General features: G+C 45.3%; 1 protein-coding gene across 6 annotated transcripts in view; it reads right to left on the bottom strand.

The window, feature by feature from the left end:
• Positions 1–19,019, bottom strand: part of LOC137369824 (forkhead box protein H1-like) — a 268,380-nt gene that overhangs the window by 9,575 nt on the left and 239,786 nt on the right. For 5 of the 6 annotated variants that reach the window (XM_068031392.1, XM_068031393.1, XM_068031391.1 and 2 more), the window contains one exon: positions 2,610–2,714. In XM_068031392.1, coding sequence (XP_067887493.1) covers positions 2,610–2,714 — 105 coding nt within the window. Of the gene's footprint in view, positions 1–2,609; positions 2,715–10,235; positions 10,297–19,019 lie in introns of those variants that run through there. The other variant, XM_068031396.1, reaches the window with a different exon arrangement.

The following is a 19,019-nucleotide window of genomic DNA, read 5'->3' on the forward strand; positions in this document are numbered from 1 at the left end:
TTGCATGGCAAATGGGTAGAAAAATGGCCAAAAATCTTAACATGATTGACTCCCATCCTAATATTCACTCACGTCCATTTTTTGCTTAAAATGCTGACTTACCAAAGAAAATTCTGAACAAGGGACTTGGGTGGTGTCAGTGAGGATAGCAGGGAAAAGTAACAAGGAAGAAAATCTCTAAAAAGATTTAATAACTGAAAAGTAAACAGGATCTGCCAACATGGATAAAAGCAAAATACTGCAGATGCTGGAAATCTGAAATAAAAACAAGAAATGCTGGAACCACTCAGCAGGTCTGGCAGCACCTGTGAAAAGAGAAGCAGAGTTAACGTTTCGGGTCAGTGACCCTTCTTCGGAACTGCCAACATGGAAATGGTAACTAATATTTATTCATCACCAAGTGAAAAACAGATGATAGTGAGTCAGCAGCTTGTTTTATTTCTCAAGCTGATTTTCTTTTCCAATGAGAACAAAATTCAGGCCAGGTGTAAAACAGGCAGCCAATTTGCTAATCAATCATTCAATAAAGTAAAATTATCCCCAACTATTCTGGATTACTTTAGAAAAAACACTCAGCAGCAATATGTGCTAATGGTTAATGTTAAACAATTCCCCCAGTACAATGATATTAATTAACACCTATACACCAAGTCAGTCCTGGGCACAGGCCTCAGATTCTTACAGTTAACAGGTACTTTACACTAGTTCACACCTACCAGAATAAAAGATTTGATGTGACAAGCAGTTTACATTTGCTTTAAATTAAAGAGATTATAAACACCTGTCAAGGAGATGCTGAGGTTCTGTAGAACGTGCTTTTAAAACTCTCACGGTGCTGGTTTCTAAGCTAGAGAGAAATGATTTAATCTGATGGGAGAGTCTGGAACAAGAGGTCGTAAACTTAAAATTATAGCTAAGCACGGGTGATGTGAGGAAGCACTTCTTTGCACAAAAGGTAATGGGAATTTAGGATTCTCATCCCTCAAGGGCTATTGAGAATAGCTCAATTGAAATTTTCAAACCTAACAAAACTATCAATTTCAGTTAAGAGTCTTGAGGGTTATGGAGCCAAGGAGGATAACTGAAGATAAGATACAGCTCAGGCACGATCTCACTGAACAGAACAAGTTTAAGGGGCTGAATGGCCTACTCCTGCTCCTATGAACTGTGCAGACCGGGTGGGTTTCAAGTCCAAACCCCTAGCTGGTGTTGATTTACCCAGTCACAGCTTTAGGTTGGGTGCTAAAATTAGCATTCACCATTTGGACTGAAATCTAGGCTGACACTCCAATGTAGTACTGAGAGGTGCTGTCTTTCAGAAGGCCCCAACTGCCCTGTCAAGTGGACATAAAAGCTCTCATGGCACTATTTGGAAGGAGAGCGAGCAGAGAACCTTGGTGTCCTGGATAATATTTATCCCTCAACCAACATCATTAAAACAGTGAAGCAAAATACTGCGGATGCTGAAAATCTAATAAAGACACAAAACACTGAAAATACTCAGGAGGTCAAACAACAACTGTTGAGAGAGAGGCATTTATGTCACCACAGGCCATCCAAACCCCACTGGTACCCTTTGCTTCCTGCCCCCTTAGCCAATTTTGGATTCAATTCCTTGGCTCCCAAGGGTGTTTACTTTTTCTTGGTATGAGAGTTCACACTTTCCTCCTTACCCTCTCCCCCTCATAGGCAGATACCCCATTTGCAAAGTTCCAGAGAACTTGAGATCATTGAAAATTTTATGGAACATTACAGAAATTGCCCCCATTTCCCCTCCACCACCAAAATACATACAAAAAAAAAGTCTTATTTAGAAGATAACACAAATCACCAGGAATACAAAACGCACAGAGAGGCAGACTGCCCTCACTCCAATATTGTTAAGAGTCTGAGGGCTTCTCCCACTTGTCTGTTGTAATTTTGTCAGAACAGCTGAGAAAATCCCAGAAAGGAGGCGTAAACCCATTTTACCAGGGCTTTCGTGCATGGGCAGCACAGTGGTGCAGTGGTTAGCCTTGCAGCTCCAGTGACCTGGGTTCGATTCTGGGTACTGCCTGTGCAGAGTTTGCAAGTTCTCCCTGTGACTGTGTGGGTTTCTGCCAGGTGCTCCAGTTTCCTCCCATAGCCAAAGACTTGCAGGTTGATAGGTAAATTGGCCATTGTAAATTGCCCCTAGTGTAGGTAGGGGAATTGGGGGTGGGTGGGTGGGATTAATGTAGGATTAGTATAAATGGGTGGTTGATGGTCAGCACAGACTCAGTGGGCCGAAGGGCCTGTTTCAGTACTGTATCTTAAGATAAAATAAATGTCTTTCCCACAAGCATTCACCCCCTCTATACATTCCCTCCAATTTCTTCTACCAGTCTCAGACCTGGAACCACTAGTACTGTTAACCAAATGCTCTTTAGACAAGTTAGGAAGGGTACAAATTTCTAATTGTACCGCTGGTGATTAATCACAATCCCAATGGATCCAGAATGGAAATTTTGTATACACACCTTTAGGACTCACTTCACACACACACACTCCTTTAAATTATTTCACTGGTCTGAGACCCCTTCTTTACAGTACAGTTGCCAAAGATAGTCAATAGTTAGGAGCAGACTTACTTTTATAAAGCAGTCATTTAGAGACAAGTTGTGCCTGACAGAATCTTTCCAGCCTTTGTAATGTCCTTTGAAAAATGGGAACATAACACTGATTTCATGGAGAATCTGTAAACAGAACACACAGCCAGCTTATTACATTTGGAAACCAGTCAGATTCCCTCAAAATTGAAGAAGCCACAACTCCATTAACACACAAACAAAACAAAAAAACAGTACCTGAGATAACTTCAATTTCTTCTCTGGAGAATTAAGGATAGCAATAGTTATAAGAGCAAGATATGTGTAGGGTGGCTTAGGGTATCTTTGGTAGTTTTTTTTCTTCAATGGCTGTTTATCCTTGTCTCCTGCATTTTCTTCATCACAGTCTTCTGCAGACTTGGGGTCCCTTATATCCTGGACCTGATTTGTAAGATCATTGGCATCACAAGCAGAAGCATCAGAGATCTGAACTGACTGTTCCATTCTGGGCTCCTTGGTTAAACTCTCTAAATGCAGACTCTGAGATGAAGAGTTTCTTTGGTAAAGTGAGCACAATTGTTTGAGGTCAAGAAAAGTGTTTTTTGCAGGAGGAAGAGGAGAATCCAACACATTGTCCCAGTCTCCCATTGGAAGCTGAACATCACTTCTGCCTGATGCTGGAGACGGTGTTGAAAACGTCCCAAATCCATCTACTTCCCAGCTCATTCTCATGCTGATCAATGAGCATAGCACTGGAGCCACACAAATAGGCAACTGCCAGAGTTGTTTTCTTAGAAGACAATCAACATTTGCATGATCATCCAAAGTGTAATCAGTCTTAACACAGGGGGATTAGTCAATGAATAAAGGGGTGGGATCTTAGGGGAGGGGCAGCAGAAAGTTTGGGAAGCCAATGGAATTCATGAGCTCCACATTTTTTTTGCCACCTTGAATTTTTTTGTCCCCAACTGCTGGAATCTCTCCTTTAATTGTGACTTTGACTTAATTTGCTCTGGGTCCCTTTAATATTTTTCAGCTGAACCTTGTTTTCCTGATTTTAAAGGGGCACTGCCATTAAGGGAGAACTTTCCTTTTCCGTTTGGTTATAATAACACTTTGTGAAGATGCCAGTTGTCAATGGCACATGATACCTTCCAAACAAAAGATCTCCCTTTTCAAATAAAGGACTGGTTTGCTCAACTGTTTCTTCTCCCCACCCCACCCCCACCCCTGCGAAGACAATACCCCTTTAAGCCTTCTTTTTCCTTATTTTGATTTGGCAAATCAGACGTTTCACTTTGCTGAGTTGTTCCGTTGATTCTGTTCCTACTCTCTCCTCTTTGTTACAGTTCTCTGATTTTTGTCTCAATGTTTTACTTATCTTTCTCCCCTTTTCCACCAGTTCTCTCCATTTCCTGCCTTCATTCCTGGGGAAAAATCCCTGATGCGCTGGGTACCTTATATACCAGATCTTAAGGAACCTTCTACTTGTTCTTATCCTTTTCTCCCCCTTCTCTTTCCCTCTACCTCTTTCTTTTTCCCCTGCTTTCACTTTTCCCTCTTTATTTTTGGTTTGGTTTCTGTTTTGTGCATAAACCCCTCCAAGGCCTTGCCGCCAATACCTCTGTAGACTCATCCTGAACTCCTGTTCCTCTGACTAGGCTCCCTGTGCATTCCCCACCCTCCTATCACTGGTGGTCCTGCTTTCAGCCAGCTAGGTCCCACTCTTTGGAAGTCCTTACCTGAACTCTCTGCCTCTCCATCTCTCTCCTCCTTTCACACCTGTCTCAAAGTCCAACTCTTTGGTTCAGTGCTAACACTCTCATGTCTGGCCAGGTGAGGTATGACTCAAAGCCCAGTCCAGAGAGAGCACAATTTAAACTATCATCTCAGTGCAGTGCTGAGGAGTGTTGTATAGTCAGAGGGGCCCCCTTTTAGAATTATAGAATCTTACAAAAGCAGGTCATTCAACCCATTGTGCCTGTGTCAGTCATCTGACCTAATATGTTCTTATGTGGCTCAGTGTCCTATTTTGTTTTATAATGCTCCTGTGAAGTGCCTTGGGATGTTTAATTACATTAAAGGTGCTATATAAATATTAGTTGTTTAAGACGCTCCTTAAAAACTATTTCCTACTTGCCCTAATATCACCTTACGTGTCCCTGGTTCTTCAAAAGTACATCTTATTTGCCCCACTATCTCCTCATGCGCTTCGGTGCACTTTAGACAACACAACAACAACTTGAATTTATGTAGTGTCTTTACTGCAGAAAAATGTCCCAAGGTGCTTCACAGGAATGTTATCAAACAAAATTTGACACCAAACCACATAAGGAGATATTAGCACAGTTGCTCAAAGAGGTGGGTTTTAGCGAGTGTCCGAAAGGATGAAAGAGAGGAAGACATGTACAGAGTTAAGAGAGGGAATTCCAGAGCTTAGGGCCTTGGTAGCTGAAGGCACAGCCACCAATGGTGGAGCGTTTAAAATTGGGTAATAAGTAATTCATTGCTTGTGAAGCTTTTTGGGATTAACTGAGGTCATGAAAAGCAAGTTCCTTCTTCTTTGACTGAGATTTTTGGTCACCTCTTTTAATCTCTCCTTTGGCTCAGTGTCCATTTTTTCCACACCTCTGCGAAGGGCTGCTGTAAGTTTTCCTATGTAAATGCACTTGGAAGTCATTGGTGGCTGTCGATGTAAGGGAATGTAATGAAAGCAAGACATCCCCAGCCTTCACAAGACTGGAGGGCCTATAGGATAGTGCTGCAAATGCTGGAATAGCTGAGAGAAAGTCATCTGAGAGTTGTATTCGGCTCTGTGGGACTGGATTGGCCCAGACCTGCTGGAAGTATACAAGAGTATGGTTCTGGCTGGCAGCATGTCAGAATCCATGAGGAAAGGCATCATCACCCTAATCTGCAAGCAGAAGAGGGAGAGGGTGGAAATCAGAAATTAGCGGCCCATCTAACTGCTTAATGTAGACTACAAGATTCTGGTCCAAAGTCATTGCCAGCTGGGTCACTTCTGCTGTGGAGCTGGTGATTCACCTCGATCAGACCTGTACTGTACCCAGCAGGAAGATCTCAGATAGCCTCGTGCTATTCAGGGTTATGACTGCCTATGCACGGGACAGGAGGGTGGACACCTGACTCATCAGCCTGGACCAGAAGAAGGCTTTTGACAGGATATCACACACCTACATGATGGATGTGCTCTCCAAAATGGGGTTTGGGGAGGGAATCTGCAATTGGATCAAACTGCTCTACACAAACATCAGTAGCGCAGTCTCAATCAATGGGTGGGAATCAGAAAGTTTCCCGATCAAATCTGGAGTCTGATAGGGCTGTCCTCTCTCCCCTGTCTTGTTTGTTTGCTGTATTGAATCTTTTGCTGAGTCCATTAGGAAGGATGCGGGCATAAGAAAGGTGACAATCCCAGGCAGCAGAGGCACTCAGGTCAAAGCCTCCCTGTACATGGACGACGTCGCAGTCTTCTGCTCGGATCTGCTGGAAACTGGGCCGACCGATCCTTTGTCTCCTTCACCGTCAGGTCAGACTACCTGAAGGTGCTGGGTGATATGGTTCGGAAGGGTTGGGCATGCACCAAAACCTGAAAGGAGCAAGTAGCCATGGTACACCATAAACTGAGCATGTGGGAGCAGCGATCGCTCTCCATTGTGGGTAAGAACCTGGTCATTAGGTGCAAGGCGCTCACGTCGTTGCTGTATGTGGCGCAGGTCTGGCCCATATCCCACTCTTGTGCCACGGCGGTCACCCGAGCCATTTTTCGCTTTATCTGGAAATGTAAAACCCTATCATCGTTGCCAATCTGTAACCAGTTTCTAGGAAGCACTCAAGAGCAGGTTTAGGATTGATTCTCCCTCCTTTCTTCTGGGGATACTTAGCCTTCACTTAGAATATATGAGAACTCACTCTGAGGCTTTGAATTTCGTATATAGAGGTTTTTAGACCCTTTCTGAATTCAAACAAAAAAAAACTTTCTTCAAACCCTTCTACATGTGCCTTTTGCTTTGTTGTTTTCATATTTTATTCTATTCTCTCCTCCCTCCACTCCTGAAAGTGTTGACTTCTTCTGGGGTAACAATACCCAAGCTAATTTATGCAAGGCCCCATTATTCATGTGTAAGCCGTAACAGTGAGTGACTGCAGGCTCTTCCTAAGCATCTCAATATAAGCAACTACAACTTGCATTCATATGGCGCCTTTAACGCATAAAATGTCCCGAGGCTCTTCACAGGAGTATTATAAAGCAAACTTTGACACCGAGTCACATAAGGCAACATTAGGGCAGATGGCCAAAAGCTAAGTCAAAGAGGTAGGTTTTAAGGAGTGCCTTAGAGGGGAAAATAAAGGTAGAGAGGTGGAAAGGTTTAGGGAGAAAATTCCAGAGCTTAGGGCCTGGTGGCTGAAAGCATGGCCACCAATGATGGGGCAATTAAAACAGCAGATTGTCAAGAGGCCAGAATTAGATAAATGCAGATATTTTGGAGGGTGGTGAGGCTGGAGTAAATGACAGAGATAAGGAAGGGCAAGGCCATAAAGGGACTTGAAAACAAAGGATGAGAATTTTAAAATAAAGGTGTTGCTTAATCGAGAGCCAATGTAAGCCAGACAGCACAGGGGTGGTGGGCGAACAGGACTTGGTGCGAGTTAGGACACAGGCAGCAGAGTTTTAGATGACCTCAAGTTACGGAGGATAGAATGTGGGAGGCCAGTCAGGAGTGCATTGGATTAGAGGTAACAAAGGCAGAGATGAGAGTTTCAGCAGCAGAAGACCTGAGGCAGGGCTAGAGTTGGGCAATGCTATGGAGGTGCAAAAAGGTGGTCTTAGTGATGGTGTAGTAGGGAGTTCATCTTGAGATCATTAACCATACCAGGCTCTGAACAGACTAGTTCAGTGTCAGGGAGAGGAATGGAGTCAGTAACTAGGGAACGGAATTTGTCGCAGGTTGCGAAGACGGTGGCTTTGTTCTTCCCAATATTTAATTGGAAGAAATTTTTTCTCATCCAGTACTGGATGTTGGAGAAGCAGTCAGTTAATTTATTTATATTCTTTTCGTGGGATGAAAGTATCACTGGCTCGGCCAGCATTTGTTGTCCATCTTTAATTGTGGAAAATGGTGGCATAGTTGTCATAGAGTCATAGAGAGATACAGTACTGAAACAGGCCCTTCGGCCCACCGAGTCTGTGCCGACCAACAACCACCAATTTATACTAATCCTACATTAATCCCATATTCCCTACCACATCCCCACCATTCTCCTACCACCTACCTACACTAGGGGCAATTTACAATGGCCAATTTACCTATCAACCCGCAAGTCTTTGGCTGAAGAATATCCTTCACTCTACCATTACAATCAAGCCAAGGAATCAACCCTGGTTCAATGAGGAGTGCAGGAAAGCATGCCAGGAGCAGCAGTACGAATATCTAAAAATGAGGTGCCAATCTGGTGAATCTACAACACAGGACTACATGTATGCTGAACAATGGGGAAGCAGGATGTGACAGACAGAGCTTAGTGATCGCACAACCAACGGATCAGATCTAAGCTCTGAAGTCCTGCCACATGCACTCATGACTGGTGGTGGACAATTAAACAACTAACAGGAGGAGGAGGTCTCACAAATATCCCCCTCCTCAATGATGTGGGAGCCCAGCACAACAGTGCAAAAGACAAGGCTGAAGCATTTGCATCCATCTTCAATGCCGAGAGATGATCCACCTTTGCCTGCTCCTGAGGTCCTCAGCATCACAGATGCCAGTCTTCAGCCAATTTACTTTACTCTACATGATATCAAAAAAATAGCTGAAGGCACTGGACACTGCAAAGGCTATGGGTCTTGACAACATCTCAGTTGTAGTACTGAAGACTTGTGCTCCAGAACTAGCCATGCCCCAAGTCAAGCTGCTCCGCTACAGCTACAACACTGGCATCTACCCGACAATGTGGAAAATTACCCAGGTCCTGAGCACAAAAAGCAGGACAGATCCAATCTGGCCAACTACCACCCCATCTGTCTATTGTCAATCATCAGCAAAGTGATGGAATATGTCGCTGACTATGTTATCAAGCGGCACTTATTCAGTAATAATCTGCTCACCAATACTCAGTTTGGGTTCAGCCGGGGTCACTTAACTCCAGATTTCATTACAGCCTTGGTCCAAACATGGACAGAACCACTGACCTCAAGAGGGGAGGTGAGAGTGACTGCCTTGACATCAAGACAGCATTTGACCGAGTGTGGAATCAAGGATCCCTAGCAAAACTTAAGTTAATGGGAATTGAGGGAAAACTATCCACTGGTTTGAGTCATACCTCGCACAAAGGAAGACAGTTGTGGTTGTTGGAGGTCAATCATCTCAGCCCAAGGACATCGCAGCAGGAGTTTCTCAGGGCAGTGCCCTAGGCCTAACCATCTTCAGGTGATACATCAATGAGCTTCCCTCCATTACATGGTAGGAAATGGGGATGTTCTCTGACACCAGCACATTGTTCAGTACCATTTGCAACTCCTCAGATACTGAAGCAATCCAGGCCCACATGCAGCAAGACCTGAGGATACCGTCCATTGTGTTGAGCAGCACTACCACCATGCTAAATAGGATAGATTCAGATCAGATCTAGTAACTCAAAACTGATTTCCATGAGACGCAGTGGGCTATCAGCAGCAGCAGAATTGTATTCAACCACAATCTGTAACCTCATGGCCGGGCACTCTACCATTACAATCAAGTGTCACTGAACTAATAGACCAGAGGCCCAGGCTAGTGTTCTGGGGACATGGGTATGAATTCCACCACGGCAAATAGTGACATTTGAACTCAATTAACAAATATGGAATTAGAAAGCTAGTCTAATGGTGACCATGAAACCATTGTTGATTGTTGTAAAAACCCATCTGGATCACTAATGTCCTTTAGGGAAGGAAATCTGCTGTCCTTACCTGGTCTGGCCTACATGTGACTTCAGATCCACAGTAATGTGGTTGACTCTTAAATGCCCTCTGAGATGTTATGGCAAGCGACTCAGTTCAAGAGCAATTAGGGATGGGCAATAAATGCTGGCCTAGCCAGTGATGCCCATCTCCCATGAATGAATAATAAAACATTGCCCTTCAGAAGGAGGTGGTGAGTTGCCTTCTTGAACCACAGCAGTCCATGTGGGGTAGGTACACCCACAGTGCTGTTAGGAAGGGAGTTTCAGGTTTTTGACCCAGCAACAGTGAAGGAACACGATATAGTTCCAGGTCAGGATGGTGTGTGGCTTGGAGGGGAACTTGCAGGGGGTGGTGTTCCCATGCATTTGCTGCCCTTGTCCTTCGAGGTGGTAGAGATCGCGGGTTTGGAAGGGGCTGTCAAAGGAGGCTTGACGAGTTGCTGCAGTGCATCTTGTAGATGGTACACACTGCTGCCACTGTGCATCAGTGGTGGAGGGAGTGAATTCTGAAGGTGGTGGATGGGGTGCCGAACAAGAAGGTTGCTTAGTCCTGGCTGGTATCGAGATTCTTGAGTGCTGTTGGAACTGCACTCAACCAGGTAAGTGGAGAATATTCCATCACACTCCTGACTTGTGCCTTGTAGATGGTGAACAGGCATTGGTGAGTCAGGAGGTGGGTTACTTGCCATAGAATTCTCAGCCTCTGACCTGCTCTTGTAGTTACAGTATTTATATGGCTGGTCCAGTTAAGTTTCTGGTCAATGGTAACTCCCCAGGATGTTGATAGTAGGGGATTCAGCGATGGTAATGCAGCTGAATGTAAAGAGAAGATGGTTAGATTCTCTCTTGTTTGAGATGGTCATTACCTGGCACTTGTGTGGTGCAAAAGATACTTGCTACTTATCAGCCCAAACCTGAATGTTGTCCAGGTCTTGCTGCATATGGACATGGACTACTTCAATATCTGAGCAGCTGCAATGGTTCTGAAAATTGTGCAATCATCAGCAAACATCCCCACTTCTGATCTTATGATGGAGGGAAGATCATTGTTGAAGCAGCTGAAGATGATTGGGCCAAGGACACTATCCTGAGGAACTCCTACAGTAATGTTCTGGGGCTGAGGTGTTTCATATCCAACAACCACAACCATCTCCCTTTATGCTAAGTATGACACCAACCAGCAGAGAGTCATAGCGTCATAGAGTTATAGAGCACAGAAACAGGCCCTTCGGTCCATCGTGTCTGTGCTGGCCATCAAGCACTTAACTATTCTAATCCCATTTTCCAGCACTTGGCCCGTAGCCTTGTATGTTATGGCGTTTCAAGTGCTCACCTAAATACTTCTTAAATGTTGTGCGGGTCCCTGCCTTTACCACCTCTTCAGGCTGTGCATTCCAGATTCCAACCACCCTCTGGGTGAAAAATTTTTTCCTCAAGTCGCCTCTAAACCTCCTGCCCCTTACCTTAAATCTATGCCCCCTGGTTATTGACCCCTCCGCTAGGGGAAAAAGTTTCTTCCTACCTAACCGATCAATGCCCCTCATAATTTTGTAAACCTCAATCATATCTCCCCTCAGCCTTCTCTGCTGCAAGGAAAACAACCCTAGCCTTTCAGTCTCTCTTCATAGCTGAAATGCTTCAGCCCAGGCAACCTCCTGTTGAATCTTCTTTGCACCCTCTCCAGTGGAATCACATCCTTCCTATAGTGTGGTGCCCAGAACTGTACACAGTACTCCAGCAGTGGCCTAACTAGCTTTTTATACAGCTCTGTCATAACCTCCCTGCTCTTATATTCTATGCCTCGGCTAATAAAGGCAAGTATCCCATATGCCTTCCGAACCACCTTATCTACCCGTGTTGCTGCCTTCAGTGATCTGTGGACAAGTATACCAAGGTCCCTCTGAACCTCTGTACTTCCTAGGGTCCTACCATCCATTGTATATTCCCTTGCCTTGTTAGTCCTCCCAAAATGCATCATCTCACACTTCTCAGGATTAAATTCCATTTGCCACAGCTCCGACCTTCTTACCAGCCCATCTATATTGTCCTGTAATCTAAAGCTTTCCTCCTCACTATTTATGACACCACCAATTTTCGTGTCATCTGCGAACTTACTGATCATACCTCCTATATTCACGTCTAAATCATTAATGTACATTACAAACAGCAAGGGACCTAGCAGCGATCCCTGCGGTACACCACTCGTCACAGACCTCCACTCGCAAAATCAACCCTCGACTATTACCCACTGCCTCCTGCCACTAAGCCAATTTTGGATCCAAATTGCCCTGGAAATCATGGGGTCTTACCTTCTTAATCAATCTCCCATGCGGAACCTTATCAAAAGCCTTACTGAAGTTCATGTAGACTACATCAACTGCTTTACCTTCATCTATACATCTAGTCACTGCCTCGAAAAATTCAATCAAGTCCAGTTAGACACGATCTCCCCCTGGCAAAGTCATGCTGATTAATCCCTGCCTCTCCAAGTGGAGATTAATCCTGTCCCTCAGAATTTTTTCCAACAGTTTCCCAACCACTGATGTTAGACTCACCAGCCTGTAATTACCTGGTTTATCCCTGCTACCCTCTTGAATAATGGTACCACATTCGCTGTCCTCCAGTCTTCTGATACCTCTCCTGTGGCCAGAGAGGGTTTGAAAATTTGTGTCAGGGCCCCTGCAATCTCCTCCCTTGCTTCACAGCCTGGGATACATCTCATCTGGGCCTGGGGATTTATCCACTTTAAAGCCCGCTAAAACAGCTAATATTTCATCCCTTTCAATGCTTATATGTTCAAGTATATCACAATCCCCCTCCCTGATCTCTACACCTACATCGTCCTTCACCATAGTGAACACAGATGAAAAGTAATCATGTAAAACCTCACCTATGTCTTTCGGCTCCACACACAGATTGCCACTTTGGTCCCTAATGGGCCTTACTCTTTCCCTGGTTATCCTCTTGCCATTAATTTTCCTCCTGATTCCTATTGACTTCAATTTTGCTATGACTCCTTGATGCCACACTTGGTCAAATGCTGCCTTGATGACAAGGGCAGTCACTCTCATCTCACCTCTTGAATTCAGATCTTTTGGTCCATGTTTGGACCAAGGCTATAATGAGTTCTAGAGCCAAGTGACACTGGTGGAACCCAAACTGAGCGTTAGTGAGCAGGTTATTGCTGTGTGAGCGCCGCTTGATTGCACTGTTAACAACAACTTCCATCATTTTGCTGCTGATCGAGTGTAGACTGATGGGGTGGTAATGGGCTGGATTGGATTTGCCCTGCTTTTTGTGGACAGGACAAACGTGGGTAATTTTCCACATTGTCGGGTAGATGCCAGTGTTGAAGCAGTACTGGAACAGCTTGGCTTGGGGCGCGTCTAGTTATGGAGCACAAGTCTTCTGTACTACTGCTGGGCTATTGTCAGGGCCCATAGACGCAGCAGTGGGGGATTCGAGAGAGGTGGTGGTGAGGTAGAACTGGGTGCAGATAGAATCCTTGTGAAAACTAATGCTGTACTTTCAGATGATATCGCTGAGGGGCAGCATGTAGATGAGAAATAGAAGGGGAACAACGATAGAATCTTGCTGAACACCAGAGCTAACAGTGTGGGAGCGGGAACAGAAGCCACCGCAGGTGATACTCTGGCTACAATTAGATAGATAAGAATGGGACTAGGCGAGTGTATTTCCATCCAGCAGAGGAGGATAGTGTGGTCAACTATATCAAAGGCCGCAGACAGGTCGAGAAGGGCGAGGAGAGATAATTTGCCTTTGTCACAGCCACATAGGATGTCATTTCTGATTTGATAAGAGCTATTTCAGTATCATGGCGAGGGCATAAACCTCACTCGAGGAATTCTAACATGGAGTTCCAGGAAAGGTGGAATCAAATTTGGGAGGTGATTACTTGTGCAAGGACTTTGGAGTGGAAAGGGAAATTGGAGATGTGACAGTAGTTTGCAAGGACGATAGTGTAAAAGGTTGTTTTTTTGAGGAAAGGGATGATGATGGCAGTTTTGAAGGAGAGAGTGAGTGTATCTGAAGACAGTACAGTTAAATGTCAGCTCACATCACATCACGTTGCCAGGATGGACAACAGCCGCCTGCCCAAGATAGTGTTGTATGGAGAGCTGACCACTGGTAAAAGGAACAGAGGGGCCCCATGCAAATGTTTCAAGTACTCCCTGAAGCCGTCCCTCTCTGTGTGCCACATCGACCATCGCCAGTGGGAAGCGCAGGCCATAAATCGTGACGCCTGGAGATGCTACATCAGGAGTGCTACAGACACCTTTGAGACTGAGCAAAGCACCAGCATGAAAGAGAAAAGGAGGAGAAGGATAGATCCAATTGACCCCAGCAGCGACTACACCTTCACTTGTACCTGCTGTGGGAGAATCTGCCGGTCACGGATAGGCCTGACTAGCCACCAGCGAGCCTGCAACCGCGAAGAAATGCCATGAGAGAACGAAGAGAGACATGAGGACCAGGAAGGGAAGTTTGGTTGTCAGCAGTTTAGTGGGAATAAGGTCAAGTGAGCAGGCGGTAGGTCTCATGGATAACATGAGCTCCAAGAGGCCACGAGGGGAGATAAGAGAGAAACTAGAGAAAATGTAAGCACTGAGCTAAGGCAGGGGAACACTTTACAGGAAGTTTGGTCAGGTGGTCTAGGTGAAGGTAGGGAAGAGACAGAGGCAGCTGATTGGATGGTGTCCATCTTAGTGACAAAGAAGTCCATGAGGTCCTCACATGGAGGTGAGGGTCAAGGAACAGGGGAGAAGGGTTAAAGAAGAAGGTTTTCAGTAGAGATAAAAATCTGGGACAAGAAATAGAAGCATTCCAGACCAGAAAAGACCATCAGGGTCCATCTGGTTGTTATCAAAGTTCACAAAATAACATGCAACAACAACTTGAATTCCATATAGCGCTGTTAAGGTAGTAAACAGTCAATGGCTCTTCACAGGAGTGATTTGAGTACAGGAGTACTGAAGTCTTGCTTTAATTGTATAGCACCTTGATTAGAACGCACCTGGAGTACTGTGTGCAGTTTTGGTCCCCTTACCTTAGGAAGGATATTATTGCCATAGAGGGAGTGCAACGAAGGTTCACCAGACTTGTTTCCGGGATGACGGGACTGTCCTATGAAGAGAGATTGGGGAAACTGGGCCTGTATTCTCTAGAGTTTCAAAGAATGAGAAGTGATCTAATTGAAACCTACAAAATACTTAAAGGGATAGACAGGGTAGATGCAGCTAAGGTGTTTCCCCTGGTTGGGGAGTCTAGAACCAGGGGACACAATTTCAAAGTAAGGGGGAAGCCACTTAGGACAGAGATGAGGAGAAATTTCTTTACTCAGAGGGTTGTGAATCTTTGGAATTCTCTACCCCAGAGGGCTGTGGGAACTCAGTCATTGAGTTTGTTTAAAGTAGAGATTGACAGATTTCTAAATACCAATGACAAAAAGGGATATGAGGATAGGGTGGGAAAAAGGCACGGCTATGATCGTATTGAATGGTGGAGCAGGCTCAATGGGCTGAATGGCCTACTCCTGCTCCGATGTTCCTATGTTCCTAGCGGGCAAAAATTAAAACAGCCAAAGAAGGAGACATTAGGGCAGGTGATCAAAAAACACAGTGGGCTCGGGGAAGGTAGGGACAGCTATTATAGCCAAAGTAATCCTGATTTTAACAAGCACGACAAAATAGTTTGCAGAGGCAGCTGATTGGATGGTCTCAATCTTAATGCAGCGGTTGGTTTTAGGGAGCATCTTTAAGGAGGAGAGAAAGGTAGAGAGGCAGAGAGGTTTAATGAGAGAATTCCAGAGCTTCGGGTCCAGATGGCTGAAGGCATGGTCACCCATGGTGGGGTGAAGAGAGTGGAAAATCCACAAGAGACCAGATTTGGGGGAACACAGAATTTGTGGAGCGTTGGAGAGCAGCAGGAGGTTACAGAGATAGGGAGGGGAGAAGCCATGGAGGGATTTGAACACAAGGATGAGAAATTTAAAATCAAGGTGTTGGAGCCAGTATAGGTCAGTGTGCACAAGGTTGTTGGTTGAACTGGACTTGCTATGAGTCAAGATATGGGCAGCAGGGTTTTAGAGGAGCTGAAGTTTAGGGAGGGTGGAAGGTGGGTGGCCAGTTTGGAATAATCACTCTTTGAGACTTGCTTTTCTGCAGTCTATTTGATCATGGGAAGCATCATCCCTGAGTCTGATCTACAAATGCACATTCCGGCTGGGTCACAGTTTGTGATTCCTTCCCTTCCCTAACCCAGGGGCTCTGAGGGTGCTTGTAGCAGCTCTATCATGATGCTGCCTCATCCATTCTTTTGATACCTTCAGACCCAACTATTCCAATAGTCGTGCCTGGGCGGAAGCGGTAGCAATGGCAGCCCATGTTTTTTGATGTGAACTTGGGACTAATCCCGATTCTCCAGGCTCCACAATGAACAAAGTAAAATCTTTTAATTTATCACTTGTGTGGCAGCCCACAGCAGTCCCTTTAGTAACCCATAGGTTGGCTGCGAAATGTCTGAGTAAAGTAACCTGCATGCTGCAAGCTGCAGTTGTTCACTGCCTAGTTTCATAAAGGAGTCGGAAATGGGCACTGGGTCCTCGATTTGCATATGCAATGGACTATATGCTAGTTCCAGCTGTCCACCATGCATGATTTGGAGGACGCCTAAACAATATGTTGAGCACTACATTTCTGGCATGGAATGAGCGCAGGCGTGTCACCTGCCATGTTGGACTGTTACACCTGTAAATTGGGTGAAGCACGATACAATTTCTAGGCCACTGTCTCCCACATACGAAACTTTAAATTTGTGTCCATGCCTTTAAATCCCTCCTTGACCTTGCCCCAACGTATCTCTGCAACCTCCTCCAGCTTTAGACCCCTGCTGCAACCTTCGCTCTTCTTATCCTGGCCATTATCTCTCACTTTGCCCTACCGTTGAAGGCAGTGGCATCGGTTGTCTTTTAGGGAAGGAAAGCTGCCATCCTTACCCAGATTGGCCTATAGATGACGCCATTCCCACATCAACTGAAGTGGTCTACCAAGCCAAGCAAAGGCAGCTAGGAATGGACAATAAATGGCCTTGAGAATGAATTTTTAGAAGAGATCAGTCCACCCCACCCCACCAAACTCCCAGTTATACACCCCCACTGCTTATTTTTGTTTCCATATCTGTTTTACACTAATACTAAAATTAAAAATGATCCTCTCTAAAAAACCTTCATAAAACCCATGTTTTCAATGAGGCTTTTGGCCTGATATGCCCTTCCATGTATCCATTCCTTCATTTCTGAATTGCCTTGAGACATTCTTTTACATTAAGGATCTTGTAGGAATGCAAGTTGTTGTTGCAGCACAAGAATAACCTATCAAGTCAGTGCCATTTTATTCCCTTGCAGGAGTCAGTACCCTAAAGCACTTTTTGAAGCACTTCCTTTAGAAAGAATTGATAGACACTGCTTCAACAATAGCTTATGGCAGTGAATTCAACATCCTAGCCAACACCCATGTAAAGATATTTTTCTATCTTCCTCTTTGACTGTTCTGTTCTCCGTTGTACAATACAACACCTATGGTATAACTAGGCCAGAGACAATAGGATGCATAGTGAACAAGATAATTATCCAATGTTTGGAAGGAACTCAACAAAACACAGATAAAAACAAAAGCAAAATACCAAAATGCTGGAAATCTAAAATAAAAACAGCAAGTGCTGGAAATGTTCAGCAGGTCTGGCAGCATCTGTGGAGAGAAAAACAGAATTAATGTTTCAGACCTGAAATTTGGGCTTGGTTTTACTGCAAGCTTCGGGACTGTGATGTCAGGCGGCACAGTGGCGCAGTGGTTAGCACCGCAGCCTCACAGCTCCAGGGACCCGGGTTCGATTCCGGGTACTGCCTGTGTGGAGTTTGCAAGTTCTCCCTGTGTCTGCGTGGGTTTTCTCCGGGTGCTCCGGTTTCCTCCCACAAGCCAAAAAGACTTGCAGGTTGATAGGTAAATTGGCCATTATAAATTGTCACTAGTATAGGTAGGTGGTAGGGAAATATAGGGACAGGTGGGGATGTTTGGTAGGAATATGGGATTAGTGTAGGATTAGTATAAATGGGTGGTTGATGTTCGGCACAGACTCGGTGGGCCGAAGGGCCTGTTTCAGTGCTGTATCTCTAATCTAATCTAAAGTAGTGGTTCTGAGCTTGCACTTGCCAGCAGCAAGACTGGCTCGGCGATTTTACTGGAGATGGCCTCCTAATTAGCAGCCTCTGGCCCGCCACCCAATTAATGACAGTGGGCAGTCTCCTGATGTCACAGTCCCAATAAGAGGGCCAGCAGTGAAGACTTAGCAGTGCCACCGGGGGGAATCTTTGTGGCCACCGGGGCTGCCTTTCCTACCTCTGGCTCCATAGCCCTCAGGCTGCTGCAGGGAGGCCGCCTCCATGAAGTTAGCGTCTTCCCCATGTGGCAGAAGGGTCACTTAATGGCTCCAAATAGGGGCCTCAATTACCCAAATTGGCTGCTTGTCTCCGTGGAGTGGGAAGCCAATGCACAACTGGGCCCACCTCTTGCCCGCCACTGAGAAACTACCCCGGCAGCAGGACGGTGTAAGGGAGCTGTCCTGACATGGCTCCCCGCTATTTTACCGGCCCTCTCTTCTCTGTTCCTGCCACATGTGGGCAGGTAAAATTCAGCCCGTTAACTCTGTTTCTCTCTCCACAGATGCTGCCTGACCTGCTAAGTATTTCCAGCATTTTCTGTTTTTATGACATACAGATAAAACATGTCTCGTTTCCAAGCAGTAACTGTAAAACAGACCATATCTGTGCCTGGTTTTATTTTTGAAACTGTTGTCTGAGTACAAAAATGGAATTGTTAATGCCTGTCTCCAAAATAATCCGATCAGTATCACACAAATTAAAGCAGTAACATTGTGCTCCCTCCTGCAAGAAAAATTTGGTGTACTAATTATAAATTTCCAAGTAAAGAAGGAAAGAAAGAATTGGAGAGGGTTGTGGTCATCAAAGGCACATGGTGGGGAGGGGGGTGGGAATGGGTGGGACAGAGGATGTCTGATCGCAGGGGAGGCTCCACCGATCACAGGATCTGCTGTCAGGGGAAAGAGAATTCTTTGATGAGCTGGGTGTGGTGGAGGGAAGCACCCTGCTTCTCTTGACCCAATAGGCAATGCTGTAAATGGATTCGGCCCTTCTTGCCTCCCTTCAGCTGCTGGGTTTTCCCAGGGCTGGGAAGTACGACCCACAGGCATTAGAAGTAACACTCCTGTTCAATTGGAGGCACACAGCCTCATTATAAAATATCTTAGTGGTGGACCCACTTCCTGAGAGCAGGTTCATCGCCTGCCCCCCCAACCTAATCCCTCTGTTAAAACCAGAAGTGGGCACATTGGAGACAGGTTGGGGTCAGGTTCCAGATTTTTACATTTTTTACACTTCCACCCCCCGACATTTCTCCA

The sequence above is a fragment of the Heterodontus francisci genome, chromosome 5 (genome assembly GCF_036365525.1).
Source record: "Heterodontus francisci isolate sHetFra1 chromosome 5, sHetFra1.hap1, whole genome shotgun sequence".
In the NCBI taxonomy this organism is placed as follows: domain Eukaryota; kingdom Metazoa; phylum Chordata; class Chondrichthyes; order Heterodontiformes; family Heterodontidae; genus Heterodontus; species Heterodontus francisci.